We start from the raw sequence: 19,960 nt of genomic DNA on the forward strand, positions 1-19,960 counted from the left end.
TTAGTTGACAACAAATTATCATTACATCTAGGAAAAACCGAATCAATTCTGTTTGGCTCAAAACGTAAACTTAATTCCAACACTAAACTTAATGTTGTATGTAACAATACCCAAATCACTCACAAAACATCAGTCAATTACCTGGGAGCAGAATTAGACCAATCGCTTGGTGGTGAGGGCATGGCTGAAAAGGTTCTCAAAAAGGTTTATGCCAGACTGAAATTTCTATATCGAAAATCTAAATTTTTGGATTTTAACACTAGGAAATTGTTGGCTTCAGCCCTAATTCAATGCCATTATGACTATGCATGCTCCTACTGGTACAAAAGCCTAACCCGACGTACAAAATCTAAACTACAAATCTCTCAAAACAAACTGATCAGATTTGTGTTAAACTTGCATCCAAGAACTCATATATCCTACACACACTTCAAACAACTAGGATGGCTTCCTATTGAACAACGAGTTGAACAGCTAAAACTAAATCATGTTTATAAAGTGCTGAACGGTAATGCACCCAGTTATCTTTCCGATCATTTCAGCCTAACCAGTAGTAGGCATTCATACAACACCAGATCTAGTTCTTCCTCTATTTATATTCCAACCTTCAATACTCAAAGTCAACATTCATTCCGTTTATCTGGCGCAAAAATCTGGAACAGTCTACCTTCGTGTATTCGTAATGTCAGCTCTTTGCAACTTTTTAAGAAAAGTGTTAAAGCTTTTATGTACGAGAAATTGTATGAATTGGAAGAAAGTGAGTTCGTTTATTTACTGTAGGCTGGCCTCGCTCCATATGTAGTAGCCGGGTCAGTCAGTTTTTTTTAGTATATTCTGTCTGCTATGTAGTTTTTTGTTTTGTTTTTTTTGGGTTTTTTTCCGTCGTTTTTTATGCTATGTAATGTTTCATGTTGGAGGACCACAATGGAAATAAGTTGTTAAAACTTTTTTGTGTTATCCTCGGCAAAGGTATTCCATGCTGTATTTGTTTGTTTGTGAAAGCTGTAGTGTTATTTCCGTTTTTGTTTTTTTTGGGTTTCGTGAATATTTTTTGCCAAATAAAATCAAAATCAAACCACGTCCCCCTAATCATGGAAGTGTCATCCATGATAGACTACCATGCCCTCATAAGTAAAGTTGAAGGTCTAAATTAAAAAATTCCAATGGTTTAAAACCAAAAGACGTGATGACTCCCTGAAACTCTAAAGTAAACCTAATTGCTTTGCATTTACATGTAAATTGTTCTGTTTTTAAAGGTACATTGTATACTGTTCCGGTCAACTACGGATAAACTCATCGACCCCAATGAGAAATCGATAATTTATTACAAAGCCTGGCTTTCAAGAGGGAGATATCAATCGATAGATCGATACTACCATTTACAAATGAACAAATTAATTATCATTACATGTATTAAAATACAGTATTCTGGTTTGTACAATATATATCTTCGAAGCTTCCCCGGATCTATCATCATAACCCTGGGATGACAAATTTGAAGATTTGTACTACTACTAGACATATTATTGGACTAGGGTTACTATACTATAGTACTAGCAGTAGCAAGTCGTTCACTCACTTGATCCCAGGCCCTGCCTACCTACCATGCATATTTATTTATTTATTTATTTATTGATTACACGTAACAAAACCCTGGGGATTTGTTAAAGGTACAAATAAAATAAAATTGGGGAAAAAAATCATAATAATAGCACTTATAGGCTTTTCAAAAGTAACATTACACATCATAATAAAGACTACAAAACAAAACAAACAACAACAATAACTATTCAACGAGTTGAAACATAATATTAATGAAAAAAATAATAATGAAGGGTAATTAGACATTTCAAATTATATATTATGAGTATTTTGTAGGTGGTGCTCCCTTTTTATATTACTAAGTTTGATATATTTTCCAAGTGCGATAATTAGAGTTTTGTTGCTCATTATTTCTTTAAATTGTTGTTCTTCTGTCAAGTTTCTGTAATTATTAATATGTTTAGCAGCTTCACTAAAGAGGTCATGCCTGAGTAAATTATACAGGGGACACTGTAATATAAAGTGTTTTTCATCTTCTACAAGGGTTGAGTTGCATATTTTACATAATCTGCTTTTAGCTGGTATTTTGTGATGACGACCCTTTTCAATTTCAAGTCTGTGGTCACTTAGTCTGAATTTACAGATTATTGATCGCAATTCTGGGTTATTTAATTTTTCTAGATAAGGTTCAAGCTTAAAATCTAATTTAATGAGTTTGTATGTTCTGAGTTTGCAGTTATTATTTCCATTTTCCTCTCTGTTATTTAAGCTGTTTTTCCACTGTGAGATGAAGCTTGCTTGTTGCTGATGTTCAATGTTGATTATTAACATATCATTAACATTTTATTTGAATACCGACGAGGTCAAAAGCCGCTGTGAGCTAACGGAACGCGTGGGTTCACTGATCGCTGAACAACTGCAGACGCGCGAAACCCTCAGCAGTCAGTGCTAGTGCCCAGTACTACTACTGTATTGTATCTCTGTCAAGTTCACCTTATCATTGCACCATGCCCAGGAGTCGAAGAGCCCGTACTGTGAGTGAAGAACGCCATGGACGGAAACCGTACTCGTATGAGTCGGCAACGCCAGGACGTCGGGTTGTATCCACAGAGGAGTTCGAATTCCCCCTGCCTCCTGAAACAGGTTAGTTCTTCCCAGAATGGACCCATGGTTTAAAAACGAAAGCAGCTGTCAACAAAGCAAGGAGCGACACTTAATTCCAAATTCATATTTTTCACGGTCTTCTCATTCAAATTGACTAGCACATGAACGAAATTGTTTGACAGAAATGGCTAAGCCAAAGGACCGAGTTACAAAAACCAGAAGTACTCATTTTTTGAAATTTCGGCAAAGACGACTTGAAAGTACGGTGAAGCATGGAGGACGTGAAATTTGCATATGAAAGGTGATTGCATAACTGGGTCTCTCATTCAACATGTGTGTAGAGTAGAGTCTGTAAACAAAGGAATCGGTATATATAATTGAATTTAAAGAATTAATGCCCAAGACGCTTTTGTTTGTATTTGACAAAAAGCAATTAATTAGTTTTTAAGAAGATTGCTAGCTGTGCACCTATTGGCTGTTCAGGGATAATAGGAAATGTTTGTTTGCTGTTTTCAATTTGAATAGGTTGTGTTAGCTCAGTTGTGCACTGGGAGAGGGTACTTATCAATTCTACAGATATTCATTGTGGGCACAGACAAGTATAGAGTTGTGGGTAACCTATAGACAGCCTTTTGATAGACCATTTCCCCTCAACTGTCTATGCTTACAGTAATAAATGCTGCTACCATATAGTAATATACAATGTGACACCAGTCAAATTCCAGTTTGTTTTTGTTCACCATATTTAGATAGGAAAACAGTTTAGAATGTATTCTGTTATGAATATATGTTAAAGTATAGCATATATTGTATTTATGAATAGAAGTTTTTATTTTATGTGCATGTGCACACACACATATACAAACACATACATACATACATACATACATACATACATAAATACATACATACAGACATACATACATACATACATACATACATACATACATACATACATACATACATACATACATACATACATACATACACATGCACACACAAATAAAAATATATTTGTGCATGCATGCGCACAAGCACAAACAAAACAAACACAATACATCCAAGTGTTTTGTACGAACGGTATTAGGCAGATAAAATCTACCTTAGTTCCTAAAATCATTTTAATACTTGTGTTGATTACTGAAATTAGGGTATAATGTACTATGTTAGCCTTACCATATATTCCCCTTTGTGTTACTGGGGTTACCAAACCTTAGTAAAAACACCAACACACACCTACAGGTAGGAAGCCTGTCATCAACCTGTAAATTGAATTCATCCAAAAATTCATCCCAGTATAATTGTTTTCTGCCTAGAAAATATTCAAAAGTTGTTGGACTATGTATTATTGAACCTATTTTGATTAATTATAATAATTTTTTGAACCAACTCCTCAGTGAAACTTTGGAGAGTTTGCAATTGTTGTAAAGGAGGAATTATGTTGGCTATAAAGTGGTATATGGATAAGGATTGGGGATTTTTTAATGTATAAATATCACGACTTACTACTTGAAAAATCAATGTGAAACAACATATGCCAAGTCTTTGTTATTGTGTGTACAATAGCAAACATATTATCTTTTTTTTTTTTTTTTTTTTGCTTTTGAAGTGTAATGAATTAGAAATACAGACTTGGTTAGTGTTATTTCATATTGTAACATCAATATAGAGTCTATGCGCCTGAGGCCATGGAATAAGTATCGCTGGAAGCCACATTTTAGTGAGTCGTTTTCCACTAAACTCCACGATGACTTTTTCAGTACTAGTTATCACCATTTTTACGATGCTATCGAGGGTTTGAACCCCGATAGAGCTGTCAGTATTTTGACCGAAAGTTATTGCAGAGCAGGTGTGGATATGCAAATATCAAGTGCAAACAAACGACGTAATAATGCAGGTGACGGTAACCAGGCATGGTGGAACAAGGACTGTGAATTAGCTAGATGTAATAAGTTCAAATCACTAAATTCTTTTCGTATATCAAACACAGTGGGCGACTTAGTCAAGTACATAGATGCAAGAAACGGTTTTAAACAGCTTTGTAAGGAAAAGGCAAAATTGTACAAAGACAGACTCCGTGGAAGATTATTAGAACAAGCAAATAATCAAAGTAATTTCTGGAGCGTAGTTAAAGAGATAAGAGGAAGTAGTAAAGGTAACACAGTGTGTGAAAAGATAGCGTCAAGACAATGGTTTGATTATTTTAAAGAGTTATTGAACATCCCACCCGATACAGTTAGCACTGAGTTTGATAGACGAATTACCCATGATTTAGAAATACATGACGGTGACTGTGAATTGTGTAATATGAATTTACCATTGCATGTAAATAGAGAAATCACAGTTGAGGAAGTTGTTAAATGTGTCAAGAACTTACCGAATTGTAAATCGCCCGGTCCAGATGGGGTTGTTAACGAAATGTTCAAAAATAGTGATGTTGATTTATTCGAATGCATGTGTGACCTTTTCAATTTAATTTTAAGTACTGGTAACTTTCCAACCAGCTGGGGAAAGGGTATCATATACCCCCTACACAAAAAAGGTCCTATTACTGATGTTAATAACTTTCGTGGTATTTCTTTACTTTCATCTCTGAGTAAGATTTTTACAAAAATTATCAATGATCGGCTGGTTGAATGGGCAACAGAATCTGATCTAATTATTGAAGCACAAGCTGGTTTCAGGAAAGGCTACAGTACCATGGACAATATTTTTATGTTACAGGCTGCCGTGCAAAAATACCTTTCACAGAAAGGAGGTAGATTACATTGTATTTTCATAGATTTTTCTAAAGCGTTTGATCGTGTAACACACAGTTATTTATGGTATAGACTGATTTCGTATGGTTTACATGGTTCTGTTTTGAGAGTACTTAAATCTATGTATGCAAATATCGAGTCCTGTGTGTTATGTAACGGTGGGCTAACTGATTATTTTACATGTAAAGTGGGTACACGACAAGGCTGTCTGCTCAGTCCTATGCTCTTTTCTTTGTTTATAAACGAATTGGCTACATATATGAATAGGGACAACAATGGGGGACTATTTGTAAATACCGACATTGACAATTTCGGCATACTGTTGTATGCTGACGATGTTGCTGATGTAGCTGATCTCCCGATAAAGTTACAGAGAAAACTGAACCAACTTGAGCTCTTTTGTAAAGATTGGGGTATGTCAGTAAATCTGGATAAATCAAAAATAATAGTTTTTAGAAATGGGGGCACTCTAAGGCGGACAGAAAAATGGTTTTACAGAAAGAAACCTGTAAATGTTGTCAAACACTATAATTACCTTGGCATAGTCATGTCATCAAGGCTTTCGTGGTCACCAGCAAAGGAATATTTAGTTGCCAAAGGAAGCAAAGCATTACATCAGCTATTTATTGTAGTTAGAAAATTAGGTGGTTTACCCCCAATACAGGCTTTCAAGCTCTTTGACAGTGTGATTGTTCCAATTATATGTTACGGCTCAGAAATTTGGGGTTACGAGTATTCTCCAGTTATCGAAAGTCTTCAATTTAAGTTTTGTCGTTTTATTTTAGGCGTAAATTCTAGTGTAAACTCTGAGGTTCTACTAGGAGAATGTGGAAGATTTCCACTTTACTGTATGTATATGAAGCGTTGTGTTTCTTATTGGTTGAAACTATTGGGAATGGAGAATACTCGTTACCCCAAAGCTTGTTATGAAATGTTAAGAAACTTAGACGTAGCGGGTAGAACAACATGGGCAACAAAAATTCGTGAAATATTATTTCGGTACGGTTTTGGAATTGTGTGGATTGAACAGCAGGTAGGAGATAATAGAGCATTTTTGGAATTGTTTTCTGAAAGATTAAAAGATTGTTACAGGCAGGAATGGTCGGCATCGCTACATGAATGCCCACGTTTACGTTCATATGTTAATTTTAAAACTTTACTTCAACCGGAATTGTACCTTTCATGTATTACTATTCCAAAATTTAAGTTTGATTTGGCCAAATTTCGTTGTTCTAGTCACCAGCTTGCAATTGAAGCTGGTCGACATTATAATCCCCCAATTCCTGCTCATCTTAGATTTTGCCCATACTGTGAAGGGCGTGGTGTGTATATTGTTGAAGATGAGTGTCATTTTCTCTTATTTTGCCCTTTATATGACATATTTAGACATGCACTCATTCCCGATAAATATTGTAACTTTCCAACTAGAGAGAAATGTTTTTTCTTACTGTCTTGTAAGAATGATACTGTTCAATTTAAACTAGCACTATTTATACATAAGTCTTTTAAATGCCGTCAAGAATTCGTAGCCACTCTGTAACTCTTTCACTCTCTGTATCTTGTTTTGTATATTTTGTTGTGCGATGGGCTAAGGCCTTAGCATATTTGCAATAAACAAAGTACAGCCATTTCATATTGAATTCTCAAGTAGGATGCCATGATAAAATTGTTTTATAAATTAAAAATCCAAAATAAATACCCTATCCTCATCCAAATTCAGTCTAATGAGGTTTCAATGACTCCTTTTTTTTTTTCCATTCCCAGAGAAACAACTGAAGGTGACAGCGGTGGATTTGCAGAAAAAAGAAAACAGCATTGCACATCACACAGCTGATTATGAACTCTCTGAGGTGGTGGTCCGTCGTGGAGAGCCAATCAATTTAATTATATTCTTGAACCAAGAATATAAAGAAGATGTACACAAGATAGAAATGGAGTTGAGAGTTGGTGAGTTCTTGCCTTACATGAAATACTCTCAGCGCTGAATTTGTTATTTTACTCTAATTTGCATTATGTAGTCGAGACTCCTTTCTGTGTTAAAATTTGTAGGTTAATTTCCTGTCTTGAAAAATAAGTGAAGCAAAAATGATGCATATAGCAAATAGCAATCAATACAGTTTTCTGTGAAAACGGTATATTAAACTGCACCAGATTGTCTGGAGACTTCACTACTTTAATCTGATGTTCAGTTTGTTTACTTTGACCTTTCGTGACCTTTAGTCGCTTCCTTATAATCAATACATCTTAGAGACTATAATTTATAAAGTCCAAATATTTCCACACTTTGTGAAGTTTTAACAAAATGAATACAACAATAATGAATGTATGAAGTAGTAGTGACTGACTGCAACCTAAAATTTTGTTGTTATCAGTCAATAAAATATGTTCTGTCAACAAACTTGTAATGAGAAAATAACACTGAGAGGATTTATACTACACTTTCACAACTTTCTGTGGTCCATTTTCAAAGAAAAATAAAAAATTAAATCATAGTAAGAACACCTGGATTTTCAATGCAGCCAGACAAAATGTAAACTTTCTGATGATAAATAGGAAAAATTATTTATTAAAATAAACTAAATCTTTGGGTTAAAGTTAGATGTTTTATGTTTGTGTGTGAAAGTTGATAAATTAAAACTGATTTATACAATAGTTGTAGACTGAAGCACTAGTTTTTATTGGCACTCCTGTTAATCATTTGCTACTCACGTGTTTGTAACAACTTATAGCCCATAACCTCTGTCAGCCAACAGGATTTATTGTACCCAATAGTTCCAAATCCTTCCAATAATATTGTGTTCATTTTTATGACAATTTGACAATCCAAGTTAAATTTAGAGAATTGTGTATAGTTAGTCTGTAAGGTACGCCGTGACGGTGCGCCCTCAAACATCGGCCAACCCCTGTGTGAGAGGAGGCCGGTGAGGGCGAAACGTCACGACGTATCTTACAGTCTAGTGTATAGTATGTAGGGCTCAAATTTAACTTTTGATTAGTATTGTAAACAATATTGGAACATTGTTTGTAACCACAGATAATCAATTCATAGTCACTCTGACCATTGTGGGAGGTTTATTTTATTGGTAGCTCCAGATTAGGTATTACGATATCCACAGGTATCCCACAGTCCTTTGCATCTGAGCATGCTCAGTCTGGATTACAAGTTCCCTAATGGACTAAGAGACTACATTTTTAGCACCTTATAAATTTGATAGTCTAGATACAATGTTTAGGCCTAAACTAAAATAGTTTGGTTGTGGTTACCCGACCCTACCTAGTATTTCACAGGTGACTCTAAACAAATTTTCGCACATATTCAAGAAAAAAATAATAAAATCGTGAAAATTGTGAAGTCTCGCAAGAAATAGTGGATGTAGAAACTGACATCAATTTAAAAAACAATATAAAGCTGTTCTTCCAATCTGTAATGGCTGTACATCTGATTGGAAGCAACCAATAACACGGAGACCATATGGAAAACAACGGAAAACATAACTACGTGAACTGAACACTCGCACATGAAAAAAAAATGTACCTACTCGACCTATTCTAAAATTGAGCATAATCTGAAACACTCGTTTTTTTTTTCAGCCCTTAACAGGTCTATATGTGACTCCGACTACTGTAAGTTTTTAGCATCATTATGCAAAGAGAACATACTGAAATACCAACTTTTTTAACAGGTAAACGTCCTCGTATTAATTACGGCACCAGAGTACCAATTCCACAGGTGAGCTGTGCTCAGGAAGATGATTGGGGCATACATGTCATCAAAGCTGAAGGCAACCGATTGGAGTGTCGCCTGTACACTGCTGCTGACTGTCTTGCTGCAAAGTATAAAATGTTTGTGGACACATCTGTTGATGGCAAAGACGAGTTTCGATTTGAACATCCTGATGAATTTTATATGATATTTAATCCTTGGTGTAAACGTAAGCATTTCAATGTTGTATACATCAATTCTATCCATGGTGTAAACGTAAGCATTTCAATGTTGTATACGTCAATTCTATCCATGGTGTAAACGTAAGCATTTCAATGTTGTATACATCAATTCTATCCATGGTGTAAACGTAAGCATTTCAATGTTGTATACGTCAATTCTATCCATGGTGTAAACGTAAGCATTTCAATGTTGTATACATCCATTCTATCCATGGTGTAAACGTAAGCATTTCAATGTTGTGTACATCCAATTCTATTGTACTGTATGTGTATTTGCTTATACATACTATGTTATTTAGTGTACATGCATCATTGTTTGTGTATCTGTATTTGTCTGTTCACACACACACACACACACACACACACACACACACACACACGTACCCATGTTTTTGAAATTATGGCATACAAATCTGTATCGGGCTAGGCATGAAATGTATGACATGTACACACAAAAAATGTCAAGGAAGTACAAATAGCAAAATTATCACGATTCTAGGAGTTATTTGAGCCTCTTTGCATGGTAATGGTGGAAAGTTCTGCTACACTACCTCATATGGTGTTGTCCAATTCTGATTTATAAATTCTGTTTTTGTGACAGATGATGATGTTTACATGGAAGACGAGAAGAAGAGGGATGAATATGTGATGAGAGATACCAATTTGTATTACTATGGTACAGCTAGAACTATTGGTTGGAGTCACTGGTACCAAGGCCAGGTAGGTACAGCTAAAACTATTGGTTGGAGTCACTAGTACCAAAGCCAGGTAGGTACAGCTAAACTATTGGTTGAAGTCACTAGTACCAAGGCAAGGCCAGGTAGGTACAACCTAAGCTATTGGTTGGAGTCGCTGTACCAAGGCCAGGTAGGTACAGCTAAAACTATTGGTTGGCGTCACTTGTGCCAAGGCTAGATAGATAGATAGATAGTTAGATAGATAGATACAGCCGATGCAGTTGGTTTGAGTCACTAATCCCAAGGCCAGGTAGATGCAGCTAATGCTATTGAGTCACTAGTACCGAGGCCAGGTAGGTACAGCTAATGCTATTGGTTTGAGTCACTGCTACCAAGGCCAGGTGGGTACAGCTAATGCTATTGGTCAGTGTCACTTGAAAAATGTATGCAGTATAAACTGAGCCTTTTAATAATAGATTTTCAAGTTCATTGTCATTGTACTCGTGTGGTTTACTTTTATTTTTCTGTTCTGTGACAGTTTGAAGAAGTGGTCCTGAAATGTGTTTTCCACTTATTGGAGGAATCTGGTATGGCCAAACGAAAGTTTGGTAGTCCAATTCATGTGGCAAGGGCTCTGTCTGCAACAGTAAGTGTCTATATCATATAATTATTGTCTGTCTGTATGTATGGATGGATGGATGGGTGGGTATCTGCCTATTTGCTTTTGAGAAGTGTAGACCAGGTTAAGAGTCCACAAAAATGCACAACAAAGCTGAAAAATATATTCAACAAAATATTTGTACTTTTGCAGCTGAACAGTGAAGATGATGATGGTGTATTGGTAGGTAATTGGTCAGGTGACTATAGTGGTGGAGTTGAACCCACTGATTGGATGGGCAGTGTAGCCATCTTTGAAGAGTACATGAAGACTGGTAAACCTGTGTGTTATGGACAGTGTTGGGTGTTTGCAGGCCTGTTTACTACAGGTTAGTTACAGTGTTTAGTGTTTACAGGCCTGTTTACCACAGGGTAGTTACAGTGTTGGGTGTTTGCAGGCCTTTTTACCACTGGTTAGTTACAGTGTTTAGTGTTTACAGGCCTGTTTACCACAGGGTAGTTACAGTGTTGGGTGTTTGCAGGCCTTTTTACCACTGGTTAGTTACAGTGTTTAGTGTTTACAGGCCTGTTTACCACAGGGTAGTTACAGTGTTGGGTGTTTGCAGGCCTTTTTACCACTGGTTAGTTTACAGTGTTGGATGTTTGCAGGCCTGTTTACCACAGGTTGGGTGTTTGCCGGACTGTTTACCACAAGCTAGTTACAGTGTTGGGTGTTTGCCGGACTGTTTACCACAGGTTAGTTACACAGTGTTGGGTTTTTACAGGCCTCTAACCAACACTATTATTCCCGAGTAATATACTTATTATACATTAAATAGGAATCATTTGTGCAAGGATGAAACTCTTCAGATTTGACGTCATTCTTTTGTTTTCAGCTCTACGAGCCCTAGGTATTCCGAGTCGTACATTGACCAACTTTGAGTCAGCCCATGACACTGATGGTAATTTAACATTGGATTATCATTATACTGATGAGGGTGAACCAATAGAAGATCTCAATGAAGACAGTATATGGTGAGAGAATATCACACTTCATGGCTTGATTGTAGAGCAGTGAACTGACTGTACAGTAGATACGCAGTCTTATTCATATTCAAGTTAAAGGCTCAGTTCAAATTTTGAACTGAAAAACAGTTGCCTGACAGAACTAAAAGAATGACCTGTATAATCCTAATGACTCCAGTTAATAAGTTAACACTAATGCAAATTCTGGGGTTGAAACCATTGCCTTTTAAGTGTTAGCGATGCCGATAGTTGTCGGTTAGACATTTTAACCAGATTTATATCATCTGTGATGAGTGTATACTGTTCTGTGTTTCCCCTCTTCTGTAGAGATCAGTTTTTTAAATATGCCATCTTCTACTTTAAATAGCCAACATGAGACAACTATTTTCAACAAATTTTCAAATAATACGTAGCCATGTCAAATTGTGCTTTGAAATAGGTACAGCAAATATAATACAAAATCTTGATATAGTGTTGAAAATTATGCACATGCATTTACTTTAGTGCCATCCTGATGGTAAGCTTATAAACTCAACTTGTGATACTTTAAATTCAAGTCAAAAGTATTCCAATGACACAGCTACGTGTCATGTTCTGACCTAGATAAAAAGAAACCCTTTTCTTTCGCTAGTTGTCAAGGAGATTCCCAGATGATGTGTTTAAAATTTTGCCCAAGGACTTTAGCTATGCAAATCACATCGGCAAGGTCTAAGGCAGGCTATATGTACATTGCAACCTTGCCACTCTCACAGTTTGACCATCATGACTGAGGTGATAGTGCGAATGAGTTGTTAATTTTATTGTATTTCAGGAATTTCCATGTCTGGAATGATGCATGGATGGCAAGACCTGATTTACCCACAGGCTATGGTGGTTGGCAGGCAGTGGATGCTACACCACAGGAAACTAGTGAAGGTAATGTCATAACACACACTGTTTTGGAATCCTGGTATCACAATGGGGAGTTATCTGGTAAAATTTGCAATGTATCCTATGTATCCATGAAGTTTAGTATTGATGGGAGACTTCAGAGAAAATGTGGGGAATGCTTGTTCATCTTTGAACCCTCTCGCTACCAGGGGGATATTTGTTTGTACACAAAGAACTACAACTTAAGTGAAACAGGATTTTAAAGAGAAAAAGAAAGGTTGTGATTTCACTGTGTTTATTAACAATGTGGATGTTAAGTGAGCTACAATGATTTCGTTTCAGTCACTTTCACCAGAGTTGGCATCGATGAAATTTTAATCATATTGTCCGTACCGTACTTTAACAAAAACATTGAAAACTTTATGTACTCTGCTCAGGCAGATTCTGTCAAATATGGTGTAGAGTTGAATTCTTACAAAGATCTTTCAAACTTTCAGTTGACAATTTTGATATGATTGCATAAAAAAGTGTTTATATACAAACATGACCTGTCAAATCCTGTATTTGCACAAACGCAATAATGAACTTGATAATGTCTTTGACAGGATAAAGGCCAGAGATTTCAAGGACAAGATGTTTCCTTGTGTCCATTTATAATTTGTTCTTCCTTCCTGTTGGAACTATTATAATAGATCTAAATATTTGTATTTGTATTTTGAATGTCTTTGTTAACAGGAGTTTTCCGTACTGGACCGTCCCCACTGACTGCTATTAAACGTGGCAATGTCTACTTGAATTATGACACTAAGTTTATATTTGCGGAGGTCAACGCAGAACGTGTAGATTGGATTGTTGACAGTAAAACCAAGGTAAGAAAGAAGACTGACAAATATTTTTTGTGTTCATCTGGAACATTAGCAAATTTTTAAAAAAATCGTTTTTTGTTTTTTTTCAAAAAATCATTAAAGTTGCCATATTGTAATGCTTTCAGCTCCAAGTTGATTAGTCACCTCATTCATATGCAAAAAAAACAAGTTACAAGAGGAACAATTAGTTACAGCAGGCCAGGGAGCAGTTTTGAAATGAATGATATATATTCGCCTGACATTTCTCAGAATTGTCACTTGGCCAAGGATGTCAAGATTGTAACTTGCTGCTGTATAGATTTACAACCATTAATATTTTTGTTGTCTTATCTGTCGACAGGCACAGAAAGCAGTAGGTGTGGATCCGTCTCATGTTGGTAGACGTGTCAGCACAAAAGCAGTGGGTATATGGTCCAGGGATGACATCACTGATGAGTACAAATTTGCAGAAGGTGAGAGTGTGTGACCCTTGACACTGAATATTTAGCTAAGGTAGATAGCGAGTGTGAAGTTATCACTATATTCACATTCACATTCATATTCAGAAGAGAATTCAGTGCAAATTTCATACTTGTAAATTGTGACATATGGGGGGGGGGGTGCACACAGTGTGAAAAAGTGTATCTGGACAATGGAATTTAAAATTTTACAATGTGGGATTACCATATACTACTAATAATAATAAGTATATTTTCTCACACGTAGAGAGAACATTTAAAGGTCAGTCATTGTAGGGATTCCTAATATGCCCAGGGAACAGCTACAGTGGGGAGGGTACAACCATATTCATCATTTCTCCATATACAGGGGCTGCATGTGTAGAGCTCCCTCTATGGCAGGATTCTCATTGCCTTTGTTTTCATTAACACTAAAACTTCTGATTGTAGGTTCTGACCGGGAGCGAATTGCTGTCATGACAGCAAGCAAGCATGTCAAGTCTGCCAAGAATGTCTACAAAGATATTAAAAAGGATGTACGTTTTGAAGTTGATCTTCCTGATGAACTCATGGTTGGTAATGATGTTGAACTTGAGGTGAAAATGACAAACGATCACATGACCGATGCCCGTGAAGTGTTTGTCAGTGTGACCTGTAATTCAGTGCGATATACAGGGGTCAAAGTTCACCAGGTGTTGGTGAAGAAGGAATCAGTAACTGTAGGATCAGGAGAAAGTAAGTGGACCTAATATCTTCAATAAGGAGTATTTCTTTTTTTATTTCATTGCTTTGTAAATAAAGTGGGTATTAACAACTTGTCAAGTTTGCTGCTCGTAACCATGGAAATCAGTACATTCTTCTTGTTTAGAAGGACACTGAATGGCATGGTATGAAAACCAATAATTCTCACAAGTTACTGATTTCTAAGGCTATGCAATGACCAGGTGTACAATTATATCTATCACACACAAGCCAATCTGTACACATTTCAACAGAGAATAATATAGCATTTACACCTGTCAAGACTGTTGATTCTGCAGTGCTCCCATTAAAACATTCAGAATTACCATTGTTTAGTATATTTTTGTAAAATTAATTGAGGCTTGCAGTGGTATAATTATTTTATTCTCAAATGTGTTTTTTCATTCAGCTTGAAAATACTCCTGACGTAAGAGTTTTGCCACTATTCATCCTTGACTCATAGTGACAAGACCCCTTATGTGACTCATCCTTTCCTTGAATGAATGAATGAATGAATGAATGAATGAATGAATGAATGAAGAAAAATATTGGGAGTAATATCTAAGAGTATAAGTCTACAAGAAACCATTCTAACATGACTATCCAAAGAATATACAAATACATGTATTTATGTAAAAGTCACAAACTAGATTACTGTATTTGACCTAAAATGACTTCTTTTATTGCAGCTGTGAGCCACAAAGTACTGGTGGCAGTGTCCGATTACAAGGACAAGCTGACTGAGAGTGCATCATTCAAGTTCTTTGTCATGGGAGGCGTCAAGGAAACAAAACAGACATATGTGGGACATTATGATTTCCAGTTCCGCAGACCCGAGTTAGAAATCACCGTAAGTATATAAAGCAATTTATACCTTGTATAAGCTTAAGTTGTATGCATTAGTAGAACAGATATACATATAGGGGCTTTATACCATGTCAGAAAATAAGACATGAACACTAGTTTGTAGACATAGTAGTCGTAAAGTTACCTCATTGGAATCTATTTTGTGAAGTGACTGTGTAGCTTTCTTTCGAATCACGGACGACATCAGCGTAATGATGTTATGCTGTTTGGTCAGGTGACCACCTGATAGAATCACCTGACATGTACAAGTCAACAGTAGACTATTGTAAATAGGTGGGAGTTGGTAGCCCTGTTTTAAAGGAAGAAATATAATTTTAATCCCAAGATTTACTTCATATGCCCTTTCCCTGATTTCAGACGGAGCCTGCCGGAGTACAGACTGTAGGAGCACCATTCAAAGCCTTTGTTAAGTTCACCAATCCACTGCCAATAACACTACAACAATGTTCATTCCGTCTTGAAGGTACAGGTATACAGGGACAAATCAAAAAGACAACAAGGTGAGATATATATATATATATATATATAGATTATGACATTGTCATAGCAACAGTAGACCAGAAACTTGTCAATAAGTGGTGTTTTTAGAGCAAGTCTAATAAACTTGAAAAACAATTTGGGGAAAGATTTGACCTTGACCTTCAGGGCAATGACCATCATATCTGTAGCAAATTTGTAAATATTCCAAGAACCCCCAAAAGATAGAGCTCAACCCCTATCTTATGATGTCATGATGGGCAAATGGTTAAGAGTGGCTGGCTTGGAATCTGCAGGTTGCAGGTTCGAGCCCCATTGCTGTCAATTGTTTCTGAATAGCTAAAGTCCTTGGGCAAGATTTGAACCATGACTGTGCCTTAGTCAACCCAGCTGTATAATTGGGGACCTGGTAGGATAGAGGTTGCATTGTGTTTCTGTATTTTATCAACTTTTAAATGGCAGTGCACAAAAGGAAGAGAAAAGGAATGTAGACATTTGCTGAGCAAGAGACCCATCTCGTATACACAAAAGGGGTTGTTTTTAGCACAACTGAACTGAGAGGTTCAGTAGTGCTATAGGCATCGCCCGGTGTCTGTCTGTCTGTCTGTCTGTGTGTGTGTGTGTGTGTGTGTGTGTGTGTATGTATGTGTGTAAACAACTTAAAGTCAAAAACTGCTGAACCGATTGCCATGATATTTGGTGGGGCCATTACCTTGGGTGTCTAGTTGGGAAATTGATCAAATCAAAATGATCGCATCACAGGTGTGTGATTTTTGGTCAAAAAACTTAAACTCAGAAACTACTGGGCAGATTGATGCGAAATTTGGTGGGAAGATTCTTTAGGGGGTGTAAAGTAAGATTTGTTCATGACATGATGATTCCATCAGTCATATGCAAATTAGGGCTAAAAATGTGTCTTTTTGGTTAAAAATCTATAATTCCAAAACTACTGAGCAGATTGGGCTGAAATTTGATGGGGATGCATCTAGGGATGTATAGACGAAGATATATTAAGCATACAATGATTCCATGAGTGATATGGAATTAAGGTGTAAAAATGTGAATTTTGGTCAAAAACTTATATCTCAAAAAGTACTAAGTGAATGAGTTTGAAACTTGGTGAGATGTTTCTAGAAGTGTTATTCTATATCATTGCTTTTCCCCAAAAATCTTCAACTCTGAAATTACCCAGTAGATTGAGCTTAACTTTGTTGAAAATGTGTAGATTTGTCCTCATTAATAGCTGACACAGTGAGAACAGTACATTGTTAATTAACTATAATGTTTACTTTACTATTTCCTCTGGTGGTAAAGCCTGTAGCATGGCCAGTTTGGTTTATGACTTGATTATGTAATATGTTGTAAGACAGCTGTTTCATCACCTACCCATATAAACTGAATGTAGCTTGTGTTTAAAATATTACAATAAGACAACCAAGAAAGTTAAACATGTTACATTGGTATGACTTGGTTCCAAATTGATTTAAAAAAATAAAGAAGTACAAAACCTTGTAGACACATCCCTTTAAAGTTTGATTGGGATGTTGCTATACTTGTCTTGTACACTTCCAACATATGATGGCTGGATTATGATGATGGAAATTAGGTATGAAAATTTTGTTTTGGTTACGACTTTAAATCTTCAAAAAATTATATATCTATCATTGCCCTGAACATGAAGTTGTGCGGCAACGCAATATTTGCGCTATTTTTTTATGTGTCCTTTTAAACTTATACAAGTGTAAGCATAAAGAGGGAGCGACAATGAAATGTTACTCAGTTTATGAAAGCTACTACAGCACCAACTATACAGGCCCAGTTTGGATTACAATGAAAATTTTAGTTGTCTGGCAGAGCTATTAGAAAAAGTTAGATAGGGTCCAAAACAAAAAAATAATCCAATGTAACCCTTATGGTGCCACTGATTAGATAACACTAATGCAGAAACCTGAGATTGAAACCCAGGCCTTTACGGAAATACTGTCACTATCATTGTGCATGTGTTATGATCTGTCCAACTCACTGGATTGTTTTGTCTTGTTTGATCCCAGGAATGTGCCTGCTGGAAAGGACACCGAGTTGGAAGTCAAACTGACCCCAAAACGTGTCGGTACCAGTAAGCTGTTGGCAAGTTTCCATTCATCACAACTAAACCAAGTAACTGGATCCATAGAGTTGGAGATACAGGAGGAATAGACTCTGAGGGAAGAGATAACCATGGATGAATACTTAGTGTTCGGATAGTAACCTCAAATAAAAAAAAACTGAGCACTGTTGATGTAATGATTTATTGCACAGCCTCTTGCTTTTTCTTATATATTCTTTTGTTATTGTTGAAAAGGTTGGCAAATTCATGTCAATATTGGCTTACCACTGCATCCAAAGAAATATGGAAGAGCCTGCCACAAATATTGCCTCTTAAGATCTTCCACCCAAAACTATCAAAGTACATACCTAAGATGTAGTAATGTCTAGTATCATACTCTAATACAGACACGGATTGTGTGGTTTGAGTTTTGTATGGCTTTGAAAACCTTATCAAGTTTTCACAAAATACATCAGATAACTGCATCATATGGACTTGGTGCAACCTGATGCATTGTTCTTTGTAGATTTTGTTGTCAATGTGCTATGCAGTGTAGAACGTGTCAGTGTTATGCATTGTAGATTTCTTGTCAATGGTATCTAGCATTGGTGATTTCATATCCACAACTTAATTCGTGTATTTCCATGATAGGGCTGAACAACACGATGTATCTTTCACGTTTCAGCCATTAAACTAACTGCTTGATATTATATTAGATTAGTAAACTTCATTTTATTTAACAGTGTATGCACTCGTACTGAACTAATATATTTGGATGTAGTGTTTTGAGAATAATTAACAAGTATATTGGTTGTATCAGGCTTGATATTATAATATGGATACTTGCCAAGCATTGTGATGCAAGCATTGTGATGTAAAAATTCAGTTTTAGAGGCTATATGATGTATTTTGAACTTACATCGATAACACATGGAATATCTTTAGTGTATACTTAGAAATAATTTCTGCTTGGTACTATCATATCCTGTATATTCTTTTCAAATCTAAGAAAGAATGTCCTCAAGAATATTTTTTGGGATAATATCACAATATCTTGAGAACACTACACACACTGCCAGCTGTGATGTCTTTACTGTGATAAAAAGTACTGTCTGTGTAAGAACATTGACTTTGAATAATAGATTTATAAGGCTTACTACATACTAGCTTTTCATTAGTACTCCCCATCATTGATATAATATGTGTTCCCTGGAACACCAAACTGATGTACAATCTCCACTAATCTAAAAACAGGGTATCAGCAAACTAAGACAAACTAAAGTTATCATGGTTGTTGCATGTAGTAGAGTAGACAAATAGGTGACAGCGGTGCCTTGGTTGTGTGGAGATAATAACCCTGTAATCAAGATAGTGTAAACACTGAATGAGATTGAACATGCTGTCATTTTATGACAACTTGCTGTTGCATGCTACCTTTACTGACGAGTGTAATTTCGTCGACGCATTGCACCAATAGTTTTAGCTTTTGTCTGTTAGCTTGTGTATAGTTGACCTGCTATCATTCTGTTGCACAACAACTGCCCGGTCACCCAGTCAATCAATTGTATTTTATTGTCATTCTGACATCTTGAGGATTGTATTGTAATGGCTAAAGACCTTGGCCAAGATTTAAACCACAATTGTGCCCCCAGTCAGCCCAGCTGTAAACTTTGGGACCTGGTAGGATAGCAGTTGTTATGTGAATGCTTTAATCCTATGTGCTTACAGAGACTGCACCATTATCATCAATATAATAATAGTCACAACAATTCAGGAAGGTATTTGTAACACGGATGTTGTATGTATTTAGATACAGGAATTACAAAAAAAGAAGCACATTTTGTTTTTATAGTTCTATTCTTGATATGTATTAAACAAGTACAAAGTATTTTTCAACATTTAAAACAGTAATCATACACATACTCTGAAATAATCAGGATGAATTGTATTCTGTCATTACACTTTA

At 36.1% G+C, this 19,960-nt stretch overlaps 1 protein-coding gene across 1 annotated transcript; it reads left to right on the forward strand.

Moving 5' to 3' along the window:
• The first annotated feature begins 2,445 nt into the window (after window positions 1-2,445).
• On the forward strand, window positions 2,446-19,895 carry LOC144439480 (protein-glutamine gamma-glutamyltransferase K-like). The gene is made up of 14 exons (XM_078128769.1): window positions 2,446-2,685; window positions 7,170-7,352; window positions 9,089-9,337; window positions 9,952-10,070; window positions 10,566-10,673; window positions 10,839-11,013; window positions 11,521-11,659; window positions 12,462-12,565; window positions 13,256-13,389; window positions 13,727-13,838; window positions 14,274-14,558; window positions 15,254-15,414; window positions 15,789-15,931; window positions 17,960-19,895. Exons 1-14 carry the CDS (start codon window positions 2,550-2,552, stop codon window positions 18,102-18,104), a joined length of 2,193 nt encoding a protein of 730 aa, XP_077984895.1. The 5' UTR covers window positions 2,446-2,549; the 3' UTR covers window positions 18,105-19,895.
• The last annotated feature ends 65 nt before the right edge of the window (window positions 19,896-19,960 follow it).

Source organism: Glandiceps talaboti, chromosome 8 (genome assembly GCF_964340395.1).
Source record: "Glandiceps talaboti chromosome 8, keGlaTala1.1, whole genome shotgun sequence".
Classification (NCBI taxonomy): domain Eukaryota; kingdom Metazoa; phylum Hemichordata; class Enteropneusta; family Spengelidae; genus Glandiceps; species Glandiceps talaboti.